Source organism: Nelusetta ayraudi, unplaced genomic scaffold (assembly GCF_046127955.1).
Source record: "Nelusetta ayraudi isolate G7.1 ecotype Tasmania unplaced genomic scaffold, CSIRO-AGI_Nayr_v1 ptg000061l, whole genome shotgun sequence".
NCBI lineage: Eukaryota > Metazoa > Chordata > Actinopteri > Tetraodontiformes > Monacanthidae > Nelusetta > Nelusetta ayraudi.
Genome location: NW_027466111.1, coordinates 1040001 through 1063682, shown reverse-complemented (window position 1 = coordinate 1063682; position 23682 = coordinate 1040001). Strand labels below are relative to the sequence as shown.

Here is a 23682-nt window from a genome sequence, read left to right as displayed (position 1 = left end):
GATGTTTGGGAACTCACCAATGACACTTTTAGCAAAGGAGGCGCTCTTCAGTGTGGCCAGTCCCAGGTCTCCTATCTTGACGGAGCCGGTGGGGCCGGTGATGAAGATGTTGTCACACTTGAGGTCCCTGTGGATGATGGGAGGCGTGCGGGTGTGCAGAAAGTGGAGCCCCTTGAGGATCTGACGGCTCCAGCGCTGCAGCAGCTTCAGCTTCATCTCCTTGAACCTCTTCAGGTACCTGAAAGACAAGTGGGCCAGGGCTGAGTGCGGCAGAAGAAGGTCGGTCCTCCTGAGGAGCTGCAGCAGCTCCTCCGTGTCTCCAGCAGTGAGGCAGCGGAGCGGCGGGCCAGGCCAGAACTCACGTCTTGAGGGTCCCGGAGGTCATGAGCTCCGTCACCAGCAGGATGCACTTGTGGCCCTTCACCGTGGACTTCCAGGAGTCGTGGAAGCGGACGATGTTGGGGTGCTGCAGCCCCTTCAGCATCTCCACCTCCTCGCTGAACCGCTGCCGCTCCGCCTTGGTCAGCTTCCGGGTCTGCTGCCGGAAACACGGCCGTTAGGGAGGAGACTTTGCAAATCTTTCTGGATGCCAAGGTCAAGGTCAACCTTACTGATCCCAGACCAGAAACTAGAGTGAAGGTCAGCACCATGTGGATGCTGCTGCTTCTAGAAGCTCCTCTGTAAAGTCGCAGCAGGAAGGCAGCTGATCGACAGTTTGATTGACAGTTTGATTGACAGTTGGATCAGCTGGTTCACACAGACACAAACAGGAAGTGGATCAAACTGAGTCTTTCACTGCCACCAACCAGCGTCTCCGTCCTGTCCACCACACCGAAAACCAACCCCCTCTGATGTCACAAAAGGTCCTCCTACCTCTACCAAGGTCAATAATGAGCACACCCCCCAAGCCAGGTATTGGCTCCGCCCACTGAGACCTTGGCGCTTGGTTCTGTCTCCCTCCAAACAGCCCGAGTGTGAGCAGAAGGGGGCTGTGAGCAGCGGGCTAACTGCGAGGGCGGGTCCAGAAGCTCTGAAGACGGAGGTCATGTGACCTCAGCGCCGTGACTAAATGGACCTTGCAGTTGGCCTTGTTGTGTCAACCAGAGCAATGTTGTTTGCGTTGACAGTTCCAGTTACACAAGTGGGCGACAACAAACACAACATTCCACAAGCACGGGCGCCTCCCGACGGCGGCGGCGGCGGCCTCCGCCAATCATCCGCCGCCGCTCTGGAACCGCAGGTCGCTCCATCTGGGTGACCCGCAGGTCACATGATCGCACTGGCTCCCCAAGACGGAGCCTGAAACCATCCCGGGCCCACAAAGACTCTTCTGTGCTTCCCGCTGGCTGAAGGCTCCCTGCAGCCGCTGCAGTGCTGCTTGCACAGTCCAGGGGGCAGCAGACGTGAAGGTCCAGAGTGGAGGAGGGGAGGAGGAGGAGGAGGAGGAGGAGCTTCTCCCCACCTCCTCCACTGCAGGTCAATGAGTCACTGGGTTTCTGGGTTGGGGAACATCTGCCGGCGTTTGTGTATCTAAGCAGGACAACATCTGCCCCCCCGCCAGGAGCAGCCGAGGGTCTCCTGCCGACCGCCGGAGCAGCGTGACCTCCTCGCCGCATTCCAGCGCAGGGGGCGGAGCCACAGCCTGGCACGGGCTGCCTGTTGCACAATATCAGAAATCTGAGTGCGCAGACGGACGGCTGAGGCATTTTGGAAAAGGTCCAGGAGAGAGTCGGAGTGAGTCGGTGAGTCAGTGAGTCAGGGTGAGTCAGTGAGTCAGGGTGAGTCAGGGTGAGTCAGGGTGAGTCAGTGAGTCAGGGTGAGTCAGGGTAAGTCAGTGAGAAAATCTAATAAAAAAAAATCTAATAAAACCAAACAGATGGACAACAAGTTCGAGCCTGATTGTTGAGTTATTGGTGTCATTTGATGGCAGCGTGACGCCTCCAGACCACACACACACACACACACACACACACACACACACACACACACACACACACACAAGCACACACACAATTTGCAAGCAAACAAACAAAGTTCACATGGAAGGATCATAATGTTCACACTTAACTCCAGTAGGTCTCAATTAGACCTAATGGCATCAAACACACACACACACACACACACACACACACACACACACTCAGAAAGAGATGTCTTTGCCCTTTGAAGAAGGGTTGGGGGAGGGGCTGTCATGCCAGCCCACACCAGCAGGTGGCGCTCAAGGATGAGATTTGCGGTACCACTGGGAGTAGAAGCAGGACCAGAAGTGGCTGGAAGTGGGTGTGGTGGGAGGGGCCTCCTGCCGGTCAGTGTGTGCACTGCAGCCAGTGTCCAGCCAGTGGAAGCACAGCGCTGTGTTTCACTCAGGGACAGCGGAGGAGCCGATGATCAGTGGACGACACAGCCGAGGTCGGCTCGAGTTCAGCTGGAAGAACTGAAAACAGGAGAGAGAGGGGAAAAACCAAGCGCAGCGACGAAGAGCCGCGAGAGGAATGGACCAATCATGTGACTGAACAGGTCACACAAGCTGCATCACATCTCGGTGCAGCAGGAACAATTTTTTTTTTTTTTTTATTCCTCTGAGCCTCTTTGAGGAGATAAACCAACCAAGTTTTCACAGCAGGAAAGAGTGGGGTCAAAGGTCAAGCTCACCACTGGAGGACTGAGGGGGCACTGCACTTGGGTTGTGAAGTCAAGACCAGTAGACCCCCTGTAGAGACCAGAAGGTCCAAGTAGAAACCAGTGGACCTCCAGTAGAGACCAGTGGCCTCCAGTAGAGACCAGTGGCCTCCAGTAGAGACCAAAGGGTCCCAGTAGAGACCAGTGGACCTCCAGTAGAGACCAGTGGCCTCCAGTAGAGACCAGTGGATCTCCAGTACAGACCAGTGGATCTCCAGTAGAGACCAGTGGACCTCCAGTAGAGACCAGTGGCCTCCAGTAGAGACCAGTGGACCTCCAGTAGAGACCAAAGGGTCCCAGTAGAGACCAGTGGCCTCCAGTAGAGACCAGTGGATCTCCAGTACAGACCAGTGGATCTCCAGTAGAGACCAAAGGGTCCCAGTAAAGACCAGTGGACCTCCAGTAAAGACCAGTGGACCTCCAGTAGAGACCAGTGGACCTCCAGTGGAGACTAGTGGACCTCCAGTAGAGACCAGTGGACCTCCAGCAGAGACCGGTGAACCCCCAGTACAGACCAGTGGATCTCCAGTAGAGACCAGTGGCCTCCAGTAAAGACCAGTGGACCTCCAGTAGAGACCAGTGGATCTCCAGTAGAGACCAAAGGGTCCCAGTACAGACCAGTGGATCTCCAGTAGAGACCAGTGGCCTCCAGTAAAGACCAGTGGACCTCCAGTGGAGACCAGTGGACCTCCAGTAGAGACCAGAAGGTCCAAGTAGAAACCAGTGGGCCTCCAGTGCAGACCAGTGGGCCTCCAGTGAGTGGCTGTGGTCTGACGACGTGCTGTGATGGACCAGAGGCCAGACTGTAGATGCTGGCCCTGACTACGTGCTGAGCCATATTAGGCCACAGACATGCGGCAGCAGCGAGGCTAAAATTACTGTGAGGTGTTGCATCACCGGTCTGAGGGACAGATGAACAGATTCACCTTCTGCTGTGTTTGCTCTCATATTCTGGACCCCTGCGGACGCCCCTGCTGTTTATCTGCTGCTGCTGCTGCTGCTGCTGCTGCTGCTGCTGCTGCTGCTGCTGCTCACTGAGACCTCTCAGTCCGTCTTTGTCTGGAACCTTTGTACAGCAGCAGCACGTCGTCGCTCTGCTGCCATTTATGTCTCCATGAAATGAATTCAGTGCAAAACCACAGCGGCTCACTGGGGGGCGTCGCACACACACACACACACACACACACACACACACACACACACACACACACACACACACACACACAGTGCTGCCTTTGTGCAGCAGCCAGGAGCTTCTTCTGCAACACTGTGATGGAGATGGTTCAAGGAGGCCTGAGAGTTGAGAGGTGTTGGGATGCTAGCAGTGTTAGCGGTGTTAGCGGTGTTAGCAGCCGGCAGACATGAACAGACATCACACACACACACACACACACACACACACACACACACACACTCACGCACACACACTGAGACTTGAAGCTTACACTTTTAAATCCTCCAGCAGCAGCTGGGAGTCGCTCACACTGTGCGTGCGTGTGCGTGTGTGTGTGTGTGTGTGTGTGTGTGTCTGTGTGTGTGTGTGTGTGTGTGTGTGTGTGTCTGCTCATGTGTGTGTGTGTGTGTGAGCTGAAGAAACTCAAACTCCCAGCAACCTTCTTGATTCTGTGACAAAACACGTCGTCCTGCCACATGATGAAGTGCGTCTGTCTTCTGGAACAGTCAGCGAGGACAGCAGCCTTTCATCATCGTCATCATCGTCATCATCATGTGCAGCTGCGGACAAGCTGATTATATATAGTGAGAGCGAGTGACACGAGGAACAACTTAGAGAAGATGTTGTTGTTGTCGCACAGGGAGTTTTCTCATTGGCTCCTCCTCCGGGTCACATTTATGAATTGTCCTACAGGCTGTTCCAGCAATTATCTCCACCCAAATTATTGCAAAAGTGGGTGGAACGTCCTTCTGGGGAAGTTCCTCAGGTTCCTCTGGTCTTATGGCGCCTCCTCAGCGTGTTTGTGCCTTGAGTGTGTTTCTACAGCCCGTGTTGCGTAAACAAAGGTGACACAGGTGGGCGGGCTCTGAGAGAGCCAATCAAAGAGAGCTCTGCGCGGAGCAGATTTGTGGATGCAGAGGCTGTGTCCATCCAGTCTGCATCCTTGGAAGGAAGCGTCCTCCGTCTGAAGGAAGCGTCCTCCAAGGACCCAGCCCAGAAGGTCCAACCCAAACCCCGCCTCCCCGGTAACCACAGGGGACGGTCTAGCCTTGGGCGTATTTCCTGGTTGCGTCACCGCCGTTCCCTCCTGCTGGCCAACCCAGGAAGTGACGTTTTCATAGCATCAAGCTAACCATTGGTTCACCATCTAACGATGACATTGGATGTTCAAATCAGTAAAAACCCTGCGTTAAAAACTGGATACTTTATGTGAAACTTCAATACTTCAATTTATACGTGGTGTCTTTGCCAGTAGATGGCACTAATTTCCGCCGACTTCCCAGGATCCCAGGATGCTTTGCAGCAGCACGCAGAGCATCCTGGGATACAGAAGGAGGTGAAGGATGGTAGCGCTGCAGCCTTGGTGCTAACAGTAGGGCTGGGGAGACTTCTTCTTCTCACCACTTTATCTTCCAGCAGACAGAAGGTCGGAGTCAGTAACGCAGTAAAATGGACTGTTTGAGGTCTCAGTCTCAGGACATGGGTCCACTGGAACCAGAGCAGATCAGCCCCAGGAAGTGATGTCATCACAGGAAGGAGGTAACAGGAGAGAGCCAACAAGCAGTGGCAAAGAATATTTTTAGTGCCGCCTTGGACAAAAAATAGAACGTCTCTTCTGGGCTGGAAGAAGATGGAGGTGAACTTATGCAACAGCAGGTCGTACACACACACACACACACACACACACACACACACACACACACACACACACACACACACACACACAACACAAAGTTTGTGTTGACTGAGAAAACACACAACGCTGCTGCTTGTTGATGTCAGACGGTGAAACAGGTCGAGCCATTGATGGCAGCAGGTTTACACTGGCCACACACACACACACACACACACACACACACACACACACACACACACACACACACACACACACACACACACACACACACACACACACACACACACACAGCCTGGGCTGTGTTCAGGGCCAAGATGGAGGCCGACCACGTGTCTCCCTCTGGAGACACACGTGAGCTGCGGGCCAATCAGTGGGCTGCAGCCGATCACATGATGCGATGATGAAGAGGAGGGCTGGTTTTGTTCTTCCAGGGATTGGCAGCTGGCAGATGAAGAAGATGCTCATCAGGCTCCACCCCTGAACACCACCAGGGTTCAACTAAAACCTTCAGGGAAACTTCCAGGGCCGCAGAGGAAAAGCCACTCTGAATTTGAAGGAGTGCTTTTATTTTGATAGACTCGGCTCCACTCAGCTGAGGCCATCATGTCACCAACAGCGTGTGGCTGGGAGCGTTAGCGGAAAGAACAGGAAGTGGGAGGAGCCACAGGTCTGCTGCGCTGGATACAGCAGACACCTTCATCATCATCATCATCATCATCATCAGACATCTGCAGCCTCCACTCTTCTTCTTCTTCTTCTTCTTCTTCTTCTTCTTCTTTGAAAATCGTACTGCCCCCCCCACTGCAGAAACACCTGAAGCCTTCTGAGCTCATTGTGGCAACACGCAGCGGCAACACACACAGTGGCAACAGTGCGGCAGTGAGGTCACCTGACTCCGCCCCACATCATGTCCAGACACATTGAGCTGATGAAAACAAGTTAGCAAGCAGCGTCCTGCTCTGAGCTCGCATGCTATTCCAGAAGCTAAAGCCCGGCTGACGCCCACTACATCATCCTCTGCAGGAGGAGAGGGTGCAGCAGCAGCAGCAGCAGCAGCAGGGCAGCAGCAGCAGCAGCAGCAGCAGCAGTCGGTGAGAAGCTGCTCAGCTCAAACTTCCTCTCGGCTGCCGTCATTCCGCCACGCCACCACACCACTCTGTCAGCAGAGAGGGAAGTTGTAAAGTATTTGCGATATCTTATCAAATCTTTATCACCTCACATTTCCTTCAAAGGACAGTTTTTATGTGGCAGCTAGAGGCCAGTGCACTGCCAGTGCACTGCCAGTGGGTGGGTTGCTGGGCAACGGCCACCTGGGAACGCTTTTCTCTTGGGTTTTTTCCCACAGTTTAAAGTTAAACTACAGGCTTAAACCAGAGCTGGCAAAAAATTCCGTCAGCACTGGAGGTAATTTTCTCATGAGGCAGTGAACAAACTGGGGCGACTGGTCAGATATGGAGCAGATCCAATCCAGCAGCGCCGATCTGAAAGAATTCTTTCCCAAACTTTGGGCACAGTTACTGAGTTACTGACGCAGCTGCTGAAAACATCCTGTGGTCACTGAGAAACACAGCGAGGGAGTCAGAGTTGAGCTCAACCCTCCCTGTAAGAGCAGCCCGCTGCTGTTACATGGTGTTACGCAGTGTTACGCAGTGTTACATGGTGTTACACGGTGTTACACAGTGTTACGTGTCAGGGAGGATCTGGGTGCATTGTGTGCTTTTAGTGGCGTGAGCACAAACACTTTCTGCTGGCCGCCGCCTAGAGCTCCACCCACAGAGGTGCAGCAGGTGGAAACGGCTCCTGGACGAGGCTCCGCCCCCTCCCGGTTCAGGAACGGTTAGGCTCTGCCCCCTCCCAGGGTCGCACCCTCCTTCCCACTGTCAACACTGCAGGGTGCCTCTGTTTTGCCACCAACAGCCCAAGGACACTCGGAGCAGCGGAGGGGGGAGGGGCCAGTGGGGCAGCAGGTGGGGGCGGAGCTGCTTTGAGGTCAACCTGTCACTGCAGGTCGTGTCAACAATGGGAACCTTTAAGCTCATTAAGGAGCCGATTAAGGAGCTCAGCAGCGCCACCACCGCCGCTGCGCACTTGAGCCGGCCTGCTGCTGGACGGAGCTGCTGAGGCTCCACCCCTCCCCCACCTCCGTCACTCTCCCACCCCTCCCCCACCTCCCTCACCCGCCCCAGCCTGGGGATGTTGTGCCTGTGCAGGGACATCAGCTCCTCTGACTTCCAGCCCAAAACAAGCTGTTATGTGTTGTGGTGACGACAGGTCGGCCTCCACCTGACCCCCCCCACTCCCCACCCCGACCCCCCACCCCTCCACCCACTCCCCTACCCACAAGTCAGTGACCCTCTCACTGTCATATTCAGCAAGCGGCCACCTGCTGCCTGTAGGTGGCACCGTCAACATCCTCGCTGTAAACTCGCTCTTCTGTCTTATCTCATCCTGGGCAAATGATAATCGACTTAGCCCTCTGTTTACAGCCGCCATGCACCACCGACAGACAGACAGACAGACAGACAGACAGACAGACGCTGTCACCTGGTCACCTGAGAGCTGCTGGTCACTGGCAGGTGTGACCAGCAGCCTGAGGAGGAAGGAGGAGGAGGTTGGGAGAGCAGCCACAGGAAGTGGAGCAGCATCACACCTGAGAGGTGCTAGCGGTGTTAGCGGTGTTAGCGGTGTTAGCAGCCGGCAGACATGAACAGACGTCACACGCACACGCACACACACTCACACTCACGCACACACACTGAGACTTGAAGCTTAAACTTTTAAATCCTCCAGCAGCAGCTGGGAGTCGCTCACACTGTGCGTGTGTGTGTGTGTGTGTGTGTGTGTGTGTGTGTGTGTGTGTGTGTGTGTGTGTGTGTGTGTGTGTGTGGACATGCGGCAGCGGAGCCAGCTCCCAGAATGCCTCCCCTCTCCTCTCCCTCCAATCAGCTGGCAGCACTGAGGAACTCCTCCAGTGAGCCGAGCTCAATGAAAACACAGATTAGCAGGACGGCGGCGGGCCGAGACCACCGGGCCGAGCTGGCGGCTGACGGGACGACCCGGTAAACATGACCACGCCTGGCGCAGCCCGACGTCAAGGTCAGCGGGGGAAATAGTCAGCAGATTAGAAGGCTGACGAGTCTCCCGTTGACAAAGCACCAGCGTGGAGTCGCCAGTCCACACAAGAAACAGTCAAAACCATTGATGGTATAAGAACAGACCAGCAGCCGGCCTCACCGCAGGCCTCGCTCGGCCCTCGTCCAGTCAAAGAGAAAAGTTAGCCCGATGTTCACAGCCCCCTGATAAAAAAAAAAAACAGGCTTTGTTGGAAGGAGACAAAAACAAGGGTTGTCACGGGGGGCGGAGCCAACACCTTGCTGGGGGTGTGGTCACTGCCCTGGGAGAGGTATGAGTGCCCTTTGTGACATCATAGAGGGTATACTTCCAGAACAGAGGGTTTAGACAGAAGTGAAAGATAGACAGAGACACTGGCAGGACCAGTAAAGGGGACCAGTCCAGTGGACCAGTGGACCAGTCCAGCACAGCCTCCTACCTGCAGCTCGCACCAGGCCACCTCCACCGTGGTCTCCGTGTCCAGGCCTTTGTAGACGGTCTTGAAGGAGCCTCGTCCGATCTCGATATTGAACTTGAGGTACCTTCCTTCTGGCGAGGTGGCCACGGCTTTGGTCTCCACGTCCTCCTTCTCCTCCTGCTCCCAGCGGGTGTCCAACCTGACGCTGGACGGGACCTTGCGCCGGTGTCTGTTGTCAACTTCCCCCTCAGACTCCGAGCTGCCATCCCGTGCGGGTCTCTGCGGGGGGTCCCAGCCTGCGGCCGGAGACTCGGACTCGGGCTCGGGCTCGGTGTTGGAGCCGGCGGTACCGGCGGTACCGGCGGTGGGGAACTGGCCCCTTTTCTTCCCTTCCTCCACCTCCTCCTCCTCCTCCTCCTCCTCCTCTGCCCTGGACTCGGCCAGGCTCGGGATGTTCTCCGCTGACCAGGACATGGCCTTGGACAGCACGCCACTGTACAGTGGAGAGTCCACGTCCATGCTGATCTTCTGCAGCCCATACGAGTTCCTCCGCGCGCCCAGCCCGTGCTGGGTCCTCAGCGCGGACGGGACCCGGGACAGGCAGTCCTCGGCCCCGTCCAGGGAGGACAGCAGCGGGAAGCCGCGCGCTGCCATCTGGAGCTGCGCGTGGGACATGACGGCGGCTCCGACACCTTCTGGGTTCAGAAGCTGGAAGTGAAGAGATACAAAGTGGCGGAGCGGCGTCACCTACAGCCTCCAATCAGCCTCCAATCAGCCTCCAATCAGCCTGGGCGCCACTTTCCGTGATGTCAGCGGTCTGATGAGCCGAGTTCAGCCGAGTTCAGCTGCAGCCACGGCGGACGCGGTGCAGTCACTCATCGCAGAGCTGCTGCTGCTGCTGCTGCTGCTGCTGCTGCTGCTCCTGCTGCTGCTGCTGCTGCTGCTGCTGCTGCTGCTCCTGCTCCTCCTGCTGCTGCTCCTCCTGAGCCACCACGGCCTCATATACTGCACCCACCGTCCTCTGGAGCGCCGCGCGTCCTGCGCGCACCGGGAGCGCGCCAGCCACCGACTCCTCCCACAGCTGTTTGATCCGCAACAGGTCATTAAGGGATCACCTGACGCCCCTCTTTGCACGCTCACGCGCCTCTGTCGCGCTCGTCTAATCTAATCCGCTGCGGGAGGCAGGGAGACGGTCAGCAGTCACACAGGTTTCCCGGCTGTGCTTCCGCCTCTCAGCAGGAAGTTTCCGCTCAATTCTGCTTTAAACGCGGGGGAAAATGACCTGCTGGAGATTCACCGGTTGACCAGCGCCACCTGCTGGATCTTCCAGTGAATGGTGAGTGTGTGCAGTACTGTTGTGTTGCACAAGGGGGCCGAGTGGAAAAGGGGAGTGAGCGGTGCAGTGGCCGCACCCGTCCCGTAGAGGGCGGTGTGCTTGCTGTTACCAATGACAGATAACAGCGCTACACCGCGGGGACTCGACGTCACTGCACGGCCCGCGACTGCAGCTGCACGAGGCCATCAGGCGGGAAGAATCCAGACACAGTTTTAGAAAAAGAACTCAGCTTTAATCTGACAGAGGATTTAAAAAGGAAGCTGGAAGTTGACAGACTGCAGCGACTGCAGCGGCTGCACAGCGAGAGGATGTCAGCAACATTTCCTCAGTCCACCTCCACTCTTCAAACACCAGGACCACCTCAACCTTCTCCTGACACCACCTTCTTCTTCTTCTTCTTCTTCTTCTTCTGGAAACATTCACTCTCCAAAGGGGACAGAACTCCTCGTGTTGCCCCCCCCCCCCTCCCGGTGCCGTTGACGTGGAGGCGGGACTGTCGAAATGGGGGCGGAGCCTCTGAGCCAACAGTCCAGGTGGTCATTAAGGATTGACTACAATGGGTAAAAATCTCACATATATACAAGGTGTCTCCTCAAATGCTTCCCCCCCCCAAAACCATAAGACTGGTTGTCTTGGTGGTCTTGCATGTGTGTGTGTGTGTGTGTGTGTGTGTGTGTGTGTGTGTGGGCCGGTCCTCAGAAGAATTTGACCCCCTTGGCGTCGTCCGTGGTGATGATCTCGGCTCGGCCTTCGCTCTGCAGCGCCTGCAGCGAGCGCAGCAGCATCCACTCCTCCAGGCCGTGGAACTCTGCAGCAGGAAGCAGGAAACAGGAAGCAGGAAGTCAGTCGGCGGCAGCTGCCCGGCCAATCGCAGAGCCCCAGCCGGCACGCGCTCCTCCTACCTTCCCCCTCGGTGTCGTCGCCGTTGGAGAGGTCGTAGAGAGTGAAGACGGTGTTGACCATCCCGTTCCTGGAGACCTGCAGGGTGAATGATAGCACCTGACTGAGGCAGCAGCAGCAGCAGCAGCAGCAGCAGCCTCTCTGCAAGGCTTCAATATGATATTATTTTCATCAATATTTTATATGTGGATCTCAATGACTCTGGAAAGTCGCTGTCTTCTCTCAGCTGCTCAGTGAGGATTGAGAGGAACGAGGACTTGCTCCTGGTCTTCTCGCTCCTCACACTCACCCACTGGTAGATGAACTTGGCCCACTCCTCCGGCCGTCTCCACATCACCAGGCAGCGGCTCTTGTTCTTGTCCTGCCACTCCAGGTTGCCTGAGATGAGACGGCACCGGGGTTGAAAGCTGTCCGAGGCCATTCTGCTTCAGGAGAGAGCGAAACAACCATACCTTTTTTCTTCAGTTCCTCAAACACCACCTGAATGGCCTCCAGCGACAGTTTGCCTGAGGAGTCGGTTAAGTTCGAGCAACTCAACAGCCAGGATCATTTATGGGATCACAAACATTCTGAGTGATTCTGAGTCAACGGCAGCCTGCACCTTTAGGTTGAAGTCAGAAGTGGTGCTCAGGATGAGCGACGTTCACAGCACTTCTATCATCATCATCATCATCATCATCATCCTCCTCCATTAAAACCAGTTAAAAACAACACAAAACACTCTGCCCTCAAATTCTGCTTTCAGTTACATAAAAACACAAATGTTAAACCCTCCTGCATCACGCCAAGCACTTACGAAATCTTCATTCCAATCATAAACTTCAAAAAACAAACATTTTTAAGACATAAACTTTGCAGTCGTCCCATTCAACGGCAAACTACTGGGAGTTCAGCCTGAGCCGAGGTGCTTCCAGCGAGCAGCCTGGAGGCAGTGAGACAACAACAGGACAGACAGCCGTGGTTCTGAAGACCAGGACTTCACATCCCACCGGACACCCGCACCACTGCCTCCAGTCAGGAGAGCGAGGGACCAAGGGAGGACGGGCGTGGGGATACGTTCTATCTTCTTGTTGTTGAACACGGGGCTCTCCTGAGCCTCCATCACGTCCAGGGTGTAGAGCTTGTGGTGGCGGCAGTACGACAGCGCCAGCGAGCACCAGGCCGCCAGCTGCTTCTGTCTGGTGTCAACATTGGGCTGCAGCCTGACAGACAGCAGAGAGAACCACCTTCGTCATCATCATCATCATCATCATCATCATCATCATCATCATCATCCAGCACACAGGAAGTGAGCAAACTGCTGCAAACTGGCCTGGGTCCAGTTCAATCACTCAGCCAGTCAGATGTAAACAGCAGCTCTTACAATGTAACGAGCCTTGATTGGCTTTTGGTGACGTCACTGAGCACGAAGACCGGATTATGACATCGTGTTCTGTTTGTTTTAAGTGCGGGCAAATATCAAAAACACTATAATGGTTTTGTTGATACTGTGACCCAGTGTTGTGTTATGAGATCTCCCCGCTGGTTTGATTTTCTTTGTCAAGTCTAAAGACTTGCCTGAGCTAACACTGGTCTATGCTTGAGCCGGAAGTTGGACTGTTCGCCTGGTTTTACATAAACTCTCAAACATCACGATCAATCTTCTCGACACTATTATCGGCTGTTTGGATCAATGAAGCGTGAGCTCGTCGAAGAAACCTTCCGCAGCGGTTAACCTGTAAAAAAAAACCGAGGCCAACTGCTTGGAACTATTAGCTGGCGAAACACACAAAGTTCTGTTGAGAGAGGCGACAGCTGAGCCGACTGACACCTGGACATGCAAGCCTGGGCTAACCCGGGCTAACCTGAGCTAACCTGAGCATGCTGCTAAAACACACTTTACAATTTACAATTTTTTTTGTGTGTGTGTGTGTGGGTGTGTGTGTGTAAAGTCTGTTGCGCCTTTAACAACGACGACCAACGCATTGAAATGATGCCACTGTCACATAATCACAACAAACTACAAGGGGGTGAAACTACACTACTTCCGTAGCCGCCCGCTAGGTAGTTGACCAGCTAATATTACGGCAGCTCGCAGATCAAACGCGTGGACATCCAGTAAACCGAGTCGGAAACGAACCCAGTCTGAGCAGCAAACAGTTCGCAGTTCTGCGCTGCAGGAAACAACATGTACTCACGTAAAAAACGGCGGGAAGTTATACTGCCAGGGCCACTCGAAACTCATCGCAGCTACCGCTGTGTTCGCTGCTGACAGCTTCCGGAAACGCGTCCGACACTCAAATGGCTCCGATGAATTATACGGACGTACTTTACGCTTAAATATAAACAACTACCCAAAAATGACACATATGTCATGATTATTATCGTGGGACACACACACACACACACACACACACACACACACACACACACACACTAGGTTGTAGTTCAGTCGTTCGTCTTTACGTCATCAAAAATATCTCTATTTATTCTATAAAAAAAAATAGGGGGGAAAAAAGTGCCACTCTTTTTTCTTTTCTTTTTTTTACAAAGTTATTTTTTATTACGGTTACACCCTCTCTCTATTTATATATCAATACCTCTACAACTATATCATCTTATTCTATATACAGGTCATGATTCATTTCCAGAATTATTTTTATGTTTCACAGCCTCAATGATCTGAAAGCCAAAACAACACATCACTAGTCTTTCCATGGTCAACAATGTGTTACAATTCAGTGGAAGACCGTCTACAGCTTGCAGAAGTACACAATGTCAAAATCAAGTGCAGCAAAATACTATATTAAGTCTTCTGTACATTTCCGTATTACATTAAAATCTGCAGGTGAAAGACACCATGCAATAAAATCACAGGGTTAGAACTCAAATCTCTGTTATTGCTGTGTGTAATAAACTGCAGTTTCCAAGGTCAGACAATATTTAAACAGCATCAGACTTTCCTAAAAAATAAAGATGGGAGCAATCCTTGGTCTTCTGACGCAGACAAACATCACCTCGGTTCAGACGACTGCAAACAAACCAACATTTGTCATCTGCACAAAGTGACTTGTGGGGTGAAGACACAGATTCATTCTGGTGCAAACCTCTGCCCTGACAGGAGCTTCGGCGCCCAGACGCAGAACAGAACCGGTCTGGCCCAGTTCTGCTTCTGGCCCGGAGGTCCTGCCGAGGACCTCGGCGCCGACCTTCTTCAGAGTCAGTGGGAACAGCGGCGACGCGCCTTCAAATATTCTGGCCAAAGCGGGATGGGATCTTCTCTATTCTCTCCTGAGCCCAGCACTGCCCCCTACTGGCTCAGACCGGAGTTGCAGCCTCAGTGGAAGATGCGCTCGTACTCGTTGAGGATGAACTCGACGATCTGGTTCTGGAAGACCATGAACATGGTGATGTTGGCCGACTCCGTCTCCGGCCTGAGCAGCGTGGGGCCGAAGACGATGGCCACGTTCTGCACAGTCATGCGATTGTTGTCGCCGTAGTGAATCAACCTGTCGGAGAGAGAGGGAGGAACACGTGACGCCTTCCACCAACCGGCGCGGGGCAAACAGGAAGTGGGCGCGAATGGCTGCAGTCACCTGCGTAAATGGCCAAAAAGGAGCTTCATGGTGTCGTGGTTCGGAGGAGGAAGTGACCTCACCAGCTCGTAGATGCACGACAGCTTTGAGTTGTAATCGGGGATTCCTAAAGAGAAGAAGAGGATGAGTGCGACTTCACATCCGACCACGGCCGGAGGCGAGAGGCAGACGGCTGCCCTGCGGACGGAGCTGCAGCAGGAGTCGCTCACTGATGGCTGTGATGAACCTGTTGAAGTGGCTGAAGGGGAAGAGCGGCTCCGGAAGTTCCCGGAAGAACAGCTTGAGGGCGCCGGTGATGACGTGCACGTCCTCCCACTGGCCGTCCTCCAAGTCCAGCTCCTCTGTGTGGGGACACAGCAAGGGTGCACGGCGCGTCAGAGGGCAGCAGGGGGCGCCGCTGCGGCACTCAGACGAGGCCGCGGCCTCAACGTACCGTGGTCGGCTTTGTAGCGGAGCTTCTGTATGACGGCCAGGTTCCCGCTGACTCTGTACAGCCCGTCGATGTCCAGACCTGCCGCACAGACACACACAGCACCGTCACAGCAACACACGCACAACAGCGACACACACACACACACACAACAGCAACCGGCAGCTCTACCTCTCCGCTCCACCGCCTTCACACACTTCTCCACAAAACGTGGGATTGTCGTCCGCTCCTGTGCACACAGCTCCCCCAGGTGGCAGCCAAAGACGTTGTCTGCAGGGGGGGAAGGGGGGGGAGAAGATGAGAAGCAGGCAGCAGACAGCCAATGGAAATGCTGCGTGAGGCAGAAGGCGTGGCCTGTGCGAAGGCGGAGACTCCAACCTCGGATGTATCCTTTCTCCTTGACCGACTGCAGCGTCGGCCGCTTCATCAGGAACTTCATCAGTTTGGTGCGAACCTTCTTGGGGTCGCTGTCCCCCACCGAGCTGGACGAGTGAACCACGCTGGGCCTGGAGGCTGGAGGAGGAGAGGACATGGTGATGGTGGTGATGGTGGTGATGGTGATGGTGGTGATGGTGATGACGTCAGACTCACGGCGCCGCTTGTCTCCGCCGCTGCCAAACTTGTCTCCTGGCGCCGCTCCATCCTGGGCGCCGACCTTCTCGTACAGCTCGCCGTCCTCCTCGTCAGAGCGCTGCTCCTGGTACTCCTGGGGAGCAGCGACACGGCTGCACTCAACTCCTTCACCCCAACCAACTCACAGCATCCAATGACAACAAGGTGGCTTTGGTCCACAAAGCTGAGCTGGAAGGAACGTGTTGGGCCGACGGACTCACCAGCTGTCGGATGGTGTCGGTCAGGACTTTGTACCAGTCACTGATGATGCTCTCGGTGTCGTACTGGACCAGGAAGTCCACTCCGCTCTTACTTTTCAACTGGAGGAGAGAAAAGAAGAGTTCAGAGCGAGTCCCCGGCCTCCTGAGGTCAGTGTGAGATGTTTGTGGCCTCCACCCACCTCCAACACGTTCTTCTTGCTGGATTTGTCCTTGGAGGCCCAGCCCAACGTCGCCCCCCGCAGGTCCACCGTGAACTCTGGGACAATCTGATTGGTCTTGTTCTGAGTGGGGAGAAGAAAGCATCAGCATCCACCTTCAGTGTGAAGCTCATCCATCAGGCACCCGGGGACTCACGACTCTTTGAAAGGAGTCGTTCAACAGACTGGCTCCTCGTGACAGTGGTTTATTTTGTTAGAAGTCAACCAGTGTTTGTTCTTTCCTCACTGGTTTCCCCTCAGATTCAGATTCTGATCAATCTGGTTTTGCTTCAACCTCCAGTGAGTCAGACTCAGTGGGCGGGGCAGAGCAATGAAGCTGCGTTCACGTGACTGGAAGGTGCTGCAGGTGAGTCAGACTCACACAGCTGTCACGCGAAGGCATCGTGGGCGATTTGCATGTCAGAACAAATGGCTCACTACTGAGAACCGGTTCTGAAAATATCTCCAATCAAAGATGAAGCTGGGAAATGAGACGTTGTTCCAGAGAGAGGAACCCAGGACTGAGAGACCAAGGCCTGTTTGCCCTCAGCGAGGCCCCCTGCTGGCCGTCGTACCAAGGCGCCGGTGGCTGCAGACTTTGGGTCTTTGTGGAAGGTCAACACGCCGCCCAGCAGGACCGTCCACGTCTGGCTCCAGTTCTTCCTGGAACAGCAGAGCACAGCGGGACGAAGGGATGAAGAGGGCCGGGGTCAGAGGTCACCTGGGACGCCCCGCAACCCCAAAGGCCGCCGAGCTCACCTCACTTTCTTTCCGTTTTCGCACACTTTTGTTTTGTTGAGGATTCCGGCTTTTTCCAAGTTCTGCACCTGAAACGTGGAACGTGACAAAGACAGGAAGTCAGGAAGTGAAGAAGTGGACGGCAGGAGAAGAGAAGCAGAAAGACGGCCTGACGCCGGCGTTCCCTGCCGAGCGGAGGGAGGAGACTCAAGACAAACCGGAGGACGCTGGTGGTGATGACGACTGATGAAGATGAACAAAGAAAAAGCAGAGAACCTCGCAAGAAAAGTGGCAGCAGGTTTGTCTCATACGTAGTGTTGCCAAGTTCCATTCAGAACAATATAGGAGCCCCCCCTCCCTCCACCCTCCCCCCGCAGTGCTCGGGGTCATGACCTTCACAGGCCAGTGGCTCGCCAGCAGTGGTCGATCACAACTTAAAACAGGCTTTTAAAAAAAGGTCTATGGTTCTCACAGTTTGAACTGCTTTGTTCCCAACAGACATCAGAGATGAGCTGAATGTTTAAACTCTATTGAAATCTTTGAATTGAACATATTTTTACCCAACAATCAATAAAGTGCCGGATGGACGGCTTTTACCAAGGAGTGAAATCAATAAAGCTCAACAGAACCAGTGGTCCGGATTCACAGCCTACTGCTCCACACAGCCAGGACGCAGCGGTTGCGACTGGGTTGGCCAATGGTATTGCCTGCAGCTACCCAGTGCTGTGTCTCAATCCAGGGTCTGCACCCTTCAAACCGAGCGTCCTCCGTCTGAAGGAAGCGTCCTCCAAGGACCCGGCCTAAGAAGGACCGACCCAAACCCCGCCTCCCCGGTAACCACAGGGGACGGTCTAGCCTTGGGCGTATTTCCTGGTTGCGTCACCGCCGTTCCCTCCTGCTGGCCAACCCAGGAAGTGACGTTTTCATAGCATCAAGCTAACCATTGGTTCGCCATCTAACGATGGCGTTGGATGATCAAATCAGTAAAAACCCTGCGTTATAAACTGGATACTTTATGTGAAACTTCAATACTTAAATTTATACGTGGTGTCTTTGCCAGTAGATGGCGCTAATTTCAGCCGACTTCCCAGCATCCCAGGATGCTTTGCAGCAGCACGCAGAGCTTCCTGGAGTTGAAGGATAGATCCTTGGAATGGGCTAACAGTAGGGAGCATTTGGAGCGTCCTTCTTTTCTTTTGGGAATTGGGACAAAACGTCGCGCAGTGCTGTGACGCAACCTCCTCTCAAAATGCGCACTTCAAGGATGCAGAGCCTGAACTGAGACACAGCCCAGGCGACGCTCTTGAATGCAAACCCGATGAAGACGAAATTAGACAACTCAGAAACATGGCCGCACCAGTTCGTCGTCGACTACGGGACGGTTCTGTATTTGAAGGGACGCTTAGCAACTCTACCACGAGTTTCACCCCTGCACTTTTCACTGCGATGAGGAGGCGGAGAGAAGAGCCTCGGGTCTGATGGCTGCAGGTGACAGACAGGTGAGAGGTGCTGGCAGCGAGTCCATCACTGGTCTCGCTGGAGAAGCAGCATCCCGAGGAGCTTTGAGGGCAGCGTGCTGCCCGACTGCAGGAGGCATAGATAGATGCTGCTCTCTGCTATCTATGCTCTGCGCTAACCCGGCTGAGAACCCACGTTATAGCGGAGCCACCTGGAGGTCAGGTGATAGGGCCTCCTCACGGCTCCGCAGGCCTTGACGGGGAGACGGAGAGCAGGTCAGGACAGAGCCCGGAGCGGCGGCAGAAGAACCAGGACGAGCTGGAACTCACGTGATGCTGCGTCTCGGGAGAGTTGCCAGCGCTGGAGCTGTCGCTGCTGTAGTCTGACGTGTTCCTGCGGTGGCCGGGGACAAAGCGCTGCGGAGGAGTGACGGAAGGTTTGAGTAAAAGCGGAGAAGGAGGCCAGACAGACCTCAAACTACGCTCTGGTCTCTTTATAACGCCGGCCGGCTAACTCGGGCCCGGCGCTGCTTCCTGTTTCAGTTTGGAGACACGTTACTGAGGCGAGAACCAGAAGTGGCGGCAGAATGAAGTCATTGTGACATCTGAAGGCCCGCGGTGGAGCTTTTGAAGCATCCGCCTGAATAGAAAGCACAACGGTTTGGTTTTGTTCTTTGTAAAGTGGCGAGACAGCCAGGTCACAACAGGGGGGCGCCACTGAGCTTCCTCCCTGTGACGGCACGCCAACCCAGTTAAATACCAGCGTCATGTCGTTCAAAGTCACCTTGGCGTTCCACCTGATTGGCAGAGGCGCCCCCTGGAGGGACGAGCCAACGGAGACAAAGAAGCTGCAAAGAGTCTACGTTCCCGCCGCTGTCAGCAGACTGCCGCGTGATTGGACAGTGCGAGTGGGTCTGCTCTGCGGTTGGTGGATTCAATGTGACATCAGCGCTAGCAGGACGGGGAAATGTTAGGACCGTCTGCAATACCCTCTCTGGCCACTGGGGGGGGGGGGTCTGTGACGGCTTTAGTCATGTAAAAACCTTCTGGGTTCTGGTGATCCGGGCCTTCAGGTCCCAACCCAAACTAATGTGCAATACATCTGGAAGGCTCCTGGCTGGGTGTGTGTGTGTGTGTGTGTGTGTGTGTGTGTGTGCGCGCACCGTGTCGTCCTGCGGCGAGCCGAACTGTGCTGGACCAATCGTGTGTCTCCAGTTCTTCAGGGCTACTGAAGGCTCCGCCTCTGCACCATTCTCTACGCTGAAGTGGCGTGGAGCTCCAGGGGCCTGCAGGAGGGTCCACACACACACACACACACACACACACACACACACACACACACACACACACACACACACACACACACACACACACACAGGTTGAGGAAGATGCAGGTGATGGTCTTCAGTCAGAGCAGCAGCAGCAGGAGGAGGTCCAACCTCAGGAAGAGCCCACAGAGACCTGGAGCCGTCCTTCAGGTAGTAGTAGCTCCGCCCCCGTTCATCCACAGACTTGATCCACTGCAACACAGCAAACACGTGGTGGTGATTGAGAGGTCAGAGTGAGATGTTCTTCCAGAGGAGGAGAGGACGGACACCAACATCTACTGCAGGAACCCTCAACACCTGCTGAGGCCTCTGAGATGGTGAGGTGGGTTCTGATCAGGGTCCCTGCGGGCCCACAGTGGCCCAGTGCAGCACCGCCACCTCCACCACCACCACTTCCACCCACCAGGTCCAGGCTCCTCCCACCTGCTCTGGGGAGTGGTCATTGCTGAAGATCCAGGTCCCGCTGGGGTCCACGCTGAGGTTCCAGCCCTGCGGAGCGCTGCGGTCCAGACTGGCCCGGGGGATGACGGTCCGGGTCACGTGACTCAGCATGTACTCATTATGCAGGTTGGACGGGCCCACGGCAAGAAGCTCCTCCTCTGGTTCCTCGCCAGCTGCGTCCTCCTGGGGGTAGTCCTCCTCCGGCAGGGGAGGCTGAAGACACACACACACACACACACACACACACACACACACACACACACTGTCAATTATTCCTCTGTTACTTCCTCCAGTTTCACTTCACTTGAGGGAGGAGCCCTAAACTCACAGAGTTACAAACTGCTTGCAATGTTTCTACTCATCCAAAAACGCAATATTCCAGTTTGGAAGTGGACTGAAAGGTCCAGGCGGTGGCGCTGCTGAGCATGAAAACAACCTCAGGGCCAGTGGGTGATGTCACCATGACTCCACCCATCTTTGTATCTAGTCAGCGGCTGCAAGTTGTTTCCTCTCAAACATAAACAATAACGAATCAGGGAGTCACGGCTCGAGAGGCACGACTCAGCGAGTCACGACTCATTGACTCAGAGGCTCACAGAGTCACGACTCAGGGAGTCATGGTTCGAGAGTCACGACTCAGGGAGTCATGGTTCGAGAGTCAAAACTCAGCGAGTCACGACTCATTGACTCAGAGGCTCACAGAGTCACGACTCAGGGAGTCACGGCTCGAGAGTCAAAACTCAGCAAGTCACGACTCATTGACTCAGAGGCTCACAGAGTCACGACTGAGGGAGTCAAAGCTCAGCGAGTCACGGCTCAGTGAATCACGACTCAGCGAGTCCTGGGCCTCAGACTCGCCACACTAAAACTTGCTGCCGTCTGGAGATGCAGGACAGATCTGGTTCTGGATGTGGGTGGTTCCCCTGGGGGGCGGAGCTAAAAGCGGCGCCGCTAAGTGGAGCAGTGAGGGGGGGGGGGGGGGGGGGCGTCCTCACCGGCTGCTCCTCCTGGAAGCGGTGGACGCTCATGGGCTCCACGGCGGCAGCAGGGTAGGGGCTGAGCGGCTCCGGCGCCTCCCAGGACGTCTCCCCGGACATGGCGTTGTAGAAGTAGGGCCGCCCGCTGCTCGCATCCACCAGCTGCTCCCAGTCTGGCCACGCCCACGGCGGCGAGGCGGTGGAGGTGGACGGGTCGGGCGAGAGAGGGGGCGTGTCCGGGGACGGCAGGTCCCAGGTGGTGCGGCCCGTGGGGGGGTGGTAGTAGAACTCCTGGCCGCTCTCCCGGTCAACGTGCACCTCCCATCCCTCGCCGTCCAGACAGGAAGTGGAGCGGGAGGGCGGGGCCGAGGGGGGCGGAGACTCGCTGACGCTCTGCCGAAGTTGCGCTACGTTGACGTACACGGCCGAGTGCACGTTGTCATGTTCCACCTGGAGAGGAAGAAACAAGTTCATCATCATCATCGTCTGCCGCTGCTGCTGCTGCTGCTGCCGCTGCTGCTGCTGCTGCTGCCGCTGCTGCTGCTTCTGCTGCTGCTGCTGCCGCTGCCGCTGCCGCTGCTGCTGCTGCTGCTGCTGCTGCTGCTGCTACTACTGCTGCTGCAGATCTTGACAGGAAGCTGCGACCGCACTCGAACCTCGCCACACTCTATTTATACGCTCGCACTCTCGGGTTGGAACTGAGGCTGTGAACGAAGGCGGAGCTTATCAGACTCTAACCGACTCGTGCCAGCCAATCGGGAAGAAGCTTCTGCGGCGGCTGCTGCTGCTGCTGCCCAAACAGGGTCACATGACTCCCTGTGCAACAGACTGCTTCCTTTGTTTTAGAGGCGGAGCAACAACAGTCAGACCTGGTCTGTGTGTGTGTGTGTGTGTGTGTGTGTGTGTGTGTGTGTGTGTGTGTGTGTGTGTGTGTGTGTGTGTGCTAAATGTGTGAAAGGGAAGTGGACGGAAGGCAGACAGGCAGTCAGGTGTCACTGCTGCAGCTTCTTCAAACAGCAGCGGCTCCAAACTCAAACTTCTGTCTTTGCGTCGCAGCGTGGGCTCGGCGGCAGCAACAGTTGCAACAAAAAGAAAAACAACCTGCTGGGGGGGGGGGGGGGGATGTTTTCACGTCCGCACAGTGGGCGGAGGTCCTGACGAGTTGTCCAACATGCAGATGGCAGAATGATGCAGCGGTGACTCCACGCTAACACGTGCGCAGCGCTCACTGGCAAGAGCAAACTGCTGTCACATGGCCAGTGATCGCTGCACATCTGCAGAGATCGCTGCACATCTGCAGTGATCGCTGCACATCTGCAGAGATCGCTGCACATCTGCAGCGGCGCGCTGGGGAAACTCCTTCCACTGGAGAGCAGTGAGCCCATCACTCCAGTTGTTTTGTTGTTGTGCGAGCGGAGCGGTTCGCTGGAAGCTAACCAGTGAAAAGACTCACATCTCCTTCCTATCGGCTTCCCCCAGTGTGTGTGTGGCTGTGTGTGTGTGTGTGTGTGTGGCTGTGTGTGTGTCTGGGTGGTGGTGGTGGTGGTGGGGGAGGGGGGGGGACGCAAAGAGAAGTCCGATCAGAGCAGGAGACCGTAGGCGAAGGTGTTTTTTGAAGGACTGCCAGCACGACCAGTACGGTCCTGGTCCTGGTCCTGGTCCTGGTCCTGGTCCAGAGCTCCGGTCTGCCCGGCGCACTGCTGACCGCCCGCGCCGCTCTCATTGATCTGCAGCCGCTGATGCGGAGCGCCAGATGACCTCTGACCTCATTGATTCCACGCAGGAAATGAAAGAGTCGCACCATCGATCCTTCAGACCCATCCAGAACCCCCACAGCCCTCCAATCAGCTGAGCCACGCTCCTCGACCAATCAGGGAGACCGGAAGCTTGGCTGAGATGCTGCTGGGAGCTTCAACGTTTCCGTCAAAACAAACCCAACCCGCTTCTATTTTCAGGTCAAACCGAGCAGCAGCGCCGCGGGGACCCGACCCTGCACCTGGAAATTCCCACCGTGCATGAACGCATCGCTCCAGCTGCAGAGGAACAACTCAACGATTCTGTCGGTAAGAGCTGACAGCGAGAGTTCTAACCAGGACCACAGGAACCGACCACGGTTCTGTCAGACCGAGTGAGTTCTGTCCGGGCTACACCAGCACCGACGCAGCAAGAAGCAAGTAGGGGTCCAGTTGTAGCGTTCAGCGCCAGAGCGAGTGAGGTCCTACCTGATTGGCCCCTGGCACAGCGAGGCCCCGCCGGGCCCTCGGACCAGGACTCACCCTGGAGTAGGTGTCCACCATCCCAGCGGGAAGCAAGGCACAAGAGGCTGAGGAGAGCCACCACAGAGAGGTGCTGGGGCCAACTCACACCGGCGTGGCCACCGCCGCCATCTTCATCATCATCTTCATCATCGCAGTCGACCTCCTCGTCCGCCTGCAGCACCTCAGACTGAAAG

At 55.5% G+C, this 23682-nt stretch overlaps 4 protein-coding genes across 12 annotated transcripts in view; all 4 read right to left on the bottom strand.

Annotated features, from left to right (window-relative positions):
- Positions 1–10245, bottom strand: part of wnk4a (WNK lysine deficient protein kinase 4a) — a 28993-nt gene extending 18748 nt beyond the window's left edge. For 2 of the 3 annotated variants that reach the window (XM_076040535.1, XM_076040537.1), the window contains exons 1-3: positions 9040–10245; positions 363–538; positions 18–238 (exon numbers count right to left, since the gene is read on the bottom strand). In XM_076040535.1, coding sequence (XP_075896650.1) covers positions 18–238; positions 363–538; positions 9040–9693 — 1051 coding nt within the window. In that variant the 5' untranslated portion in view covers positions 9694–10245. The remainder of the gene's footprint in view (positions 1–17; positions 239–362; positions 539–9039) is intronic. The other variant, XM_076040536.1, reaches the window with a different exon arrangement.
- Positions 10246–11002: 757 nt separating this feature from the next.
- On the bottom strand, positions 11003–13584 carry vps25 (vacuolar protein sorting 25 homolog). Its single transcript, XM_076040570.1, has 6 exons — positions 13432–13584; positions 12311–12456; positions 11707–11760; positions 11544–11632; positions 11257–11332; positions 11003–11162 (listed from the first exon to the last, which is right to left on the bottom strand). The coding sequence occupies exons 1-6, from the start codon at positions 13476–13478 to the stop codon at positions 11050–11052; spliced, it is 525 nt and encodes a 174-aa protein (XP_075896685.1). The 5' UTR covers positions 13479–13584; the 3' UTR covers positions 11003–11049.
- A 289-nt stretch (positions 13585–13873) lies between these two features.
- arhgap27 (Rho GTPase activating protein 27) overlaps positions 13874–23682 on the bottom strand; it is a 16369-nt gene continuing 6560 nt past the window's right edge. Inside the window, exons 3-19 of one of the 3 annotated variants that reach the window (XM_076040543.1) lie at positions 21249–21680; positions 20236–20466; positions 19924–20004; positions 19648–19770; positions 18815–18901; positions 18681–18737; positions 17049–17116; positions 16865–16952; positions 16272–16373; positions 16093–16191; positions 15851–15965; positions 15638–15772; positions 15431–15529; positions 15263–15340; positions 15039–15170; positions 14830–14935; positions 13874–14742 (exon numbers count right to left, since the gene is read on the bottom strand). In XM_076040543.1, coding sequence (XP_075896658.1) covers positions 14571–14742; positions 14830–14935; positions 15039–15170; positions 15263–15340; positions 15431–15529; positions 15638–15772; positions 15851–15965; positions 16093–16191; positions 16272–16373; positions 16865–16952; positions 17049–17116; positions 18681–18737; positions 18815–18901; positions 19648–19770; positions 19924–20004; positions 20236–20466; positions 21249–21680 — 2205 coding nt within the window. In that variant the 3' untranslated portion in view covers positions 13874–14570. Of the gene's footprint in view, positions 14743–14829; positions 14936–15038; positions 15171–15262; positions 15341–15430; positions 15530–15637; positions 15966–16092; positions 16192–16271; positions 16374–16864; positions 16953–17048; positions 17117–18680; positions 18738–18814; positions 18902–19647; positions 19771–19923; positions 20005–20235; positions 20467–21248; positions 21681–23682 lie in introns of all 3 variants that reach the window. The other 2 variants (XM_076040542.1, XM_076040544.1) reach the window with 2 other exon arrangements.
- dydc2 (DPY30 domain containing 2) overlaps positions 19838–23682 on the bottom strand; it is a 61011-nt gene continuing 57166 nt past the window's right edge. Inside the window, exon 8 of one of the 5 annotated variants that reach the window (XM_076040561.1) lies at positions 19838–19863. The gene's annotated coding sequence lies outside the window, so the exon portion shown is untranslated. The remainder of the gene's footprint in view (positions 19864–23682) is intronic. The other 4 variants (XM_076040563.1, XM_076040564.1, XM_076040565.1 and 1 more) reach the window with 4 other exon arrangements.

Bases quoted from the DNA above. Each gene is read 5' to 3' on its own strand.
- vps25 (XM_076040570.1), bottom strand. From the start codon at position 13,478: ATGAGTTTCGAGTGGCCCTGGCAGTATAACTTCCCGCCGTTTTTTAC. The intron at 11,333-11,543 runs GTGAGTGTGAGG...TTCACCCTGCAG, and splicing joins CCAAGTTCATCTACCAGTGG to GTCTCCAGGAACGGGATGGT. The intron at 11,163-11,256 runs GTAGGAGGAGCG...TTCCTGCTGCAG, and splicing joins CGACGACACCGAGGGGGAAG to AGTTCCACGGCCTGGAGGAG.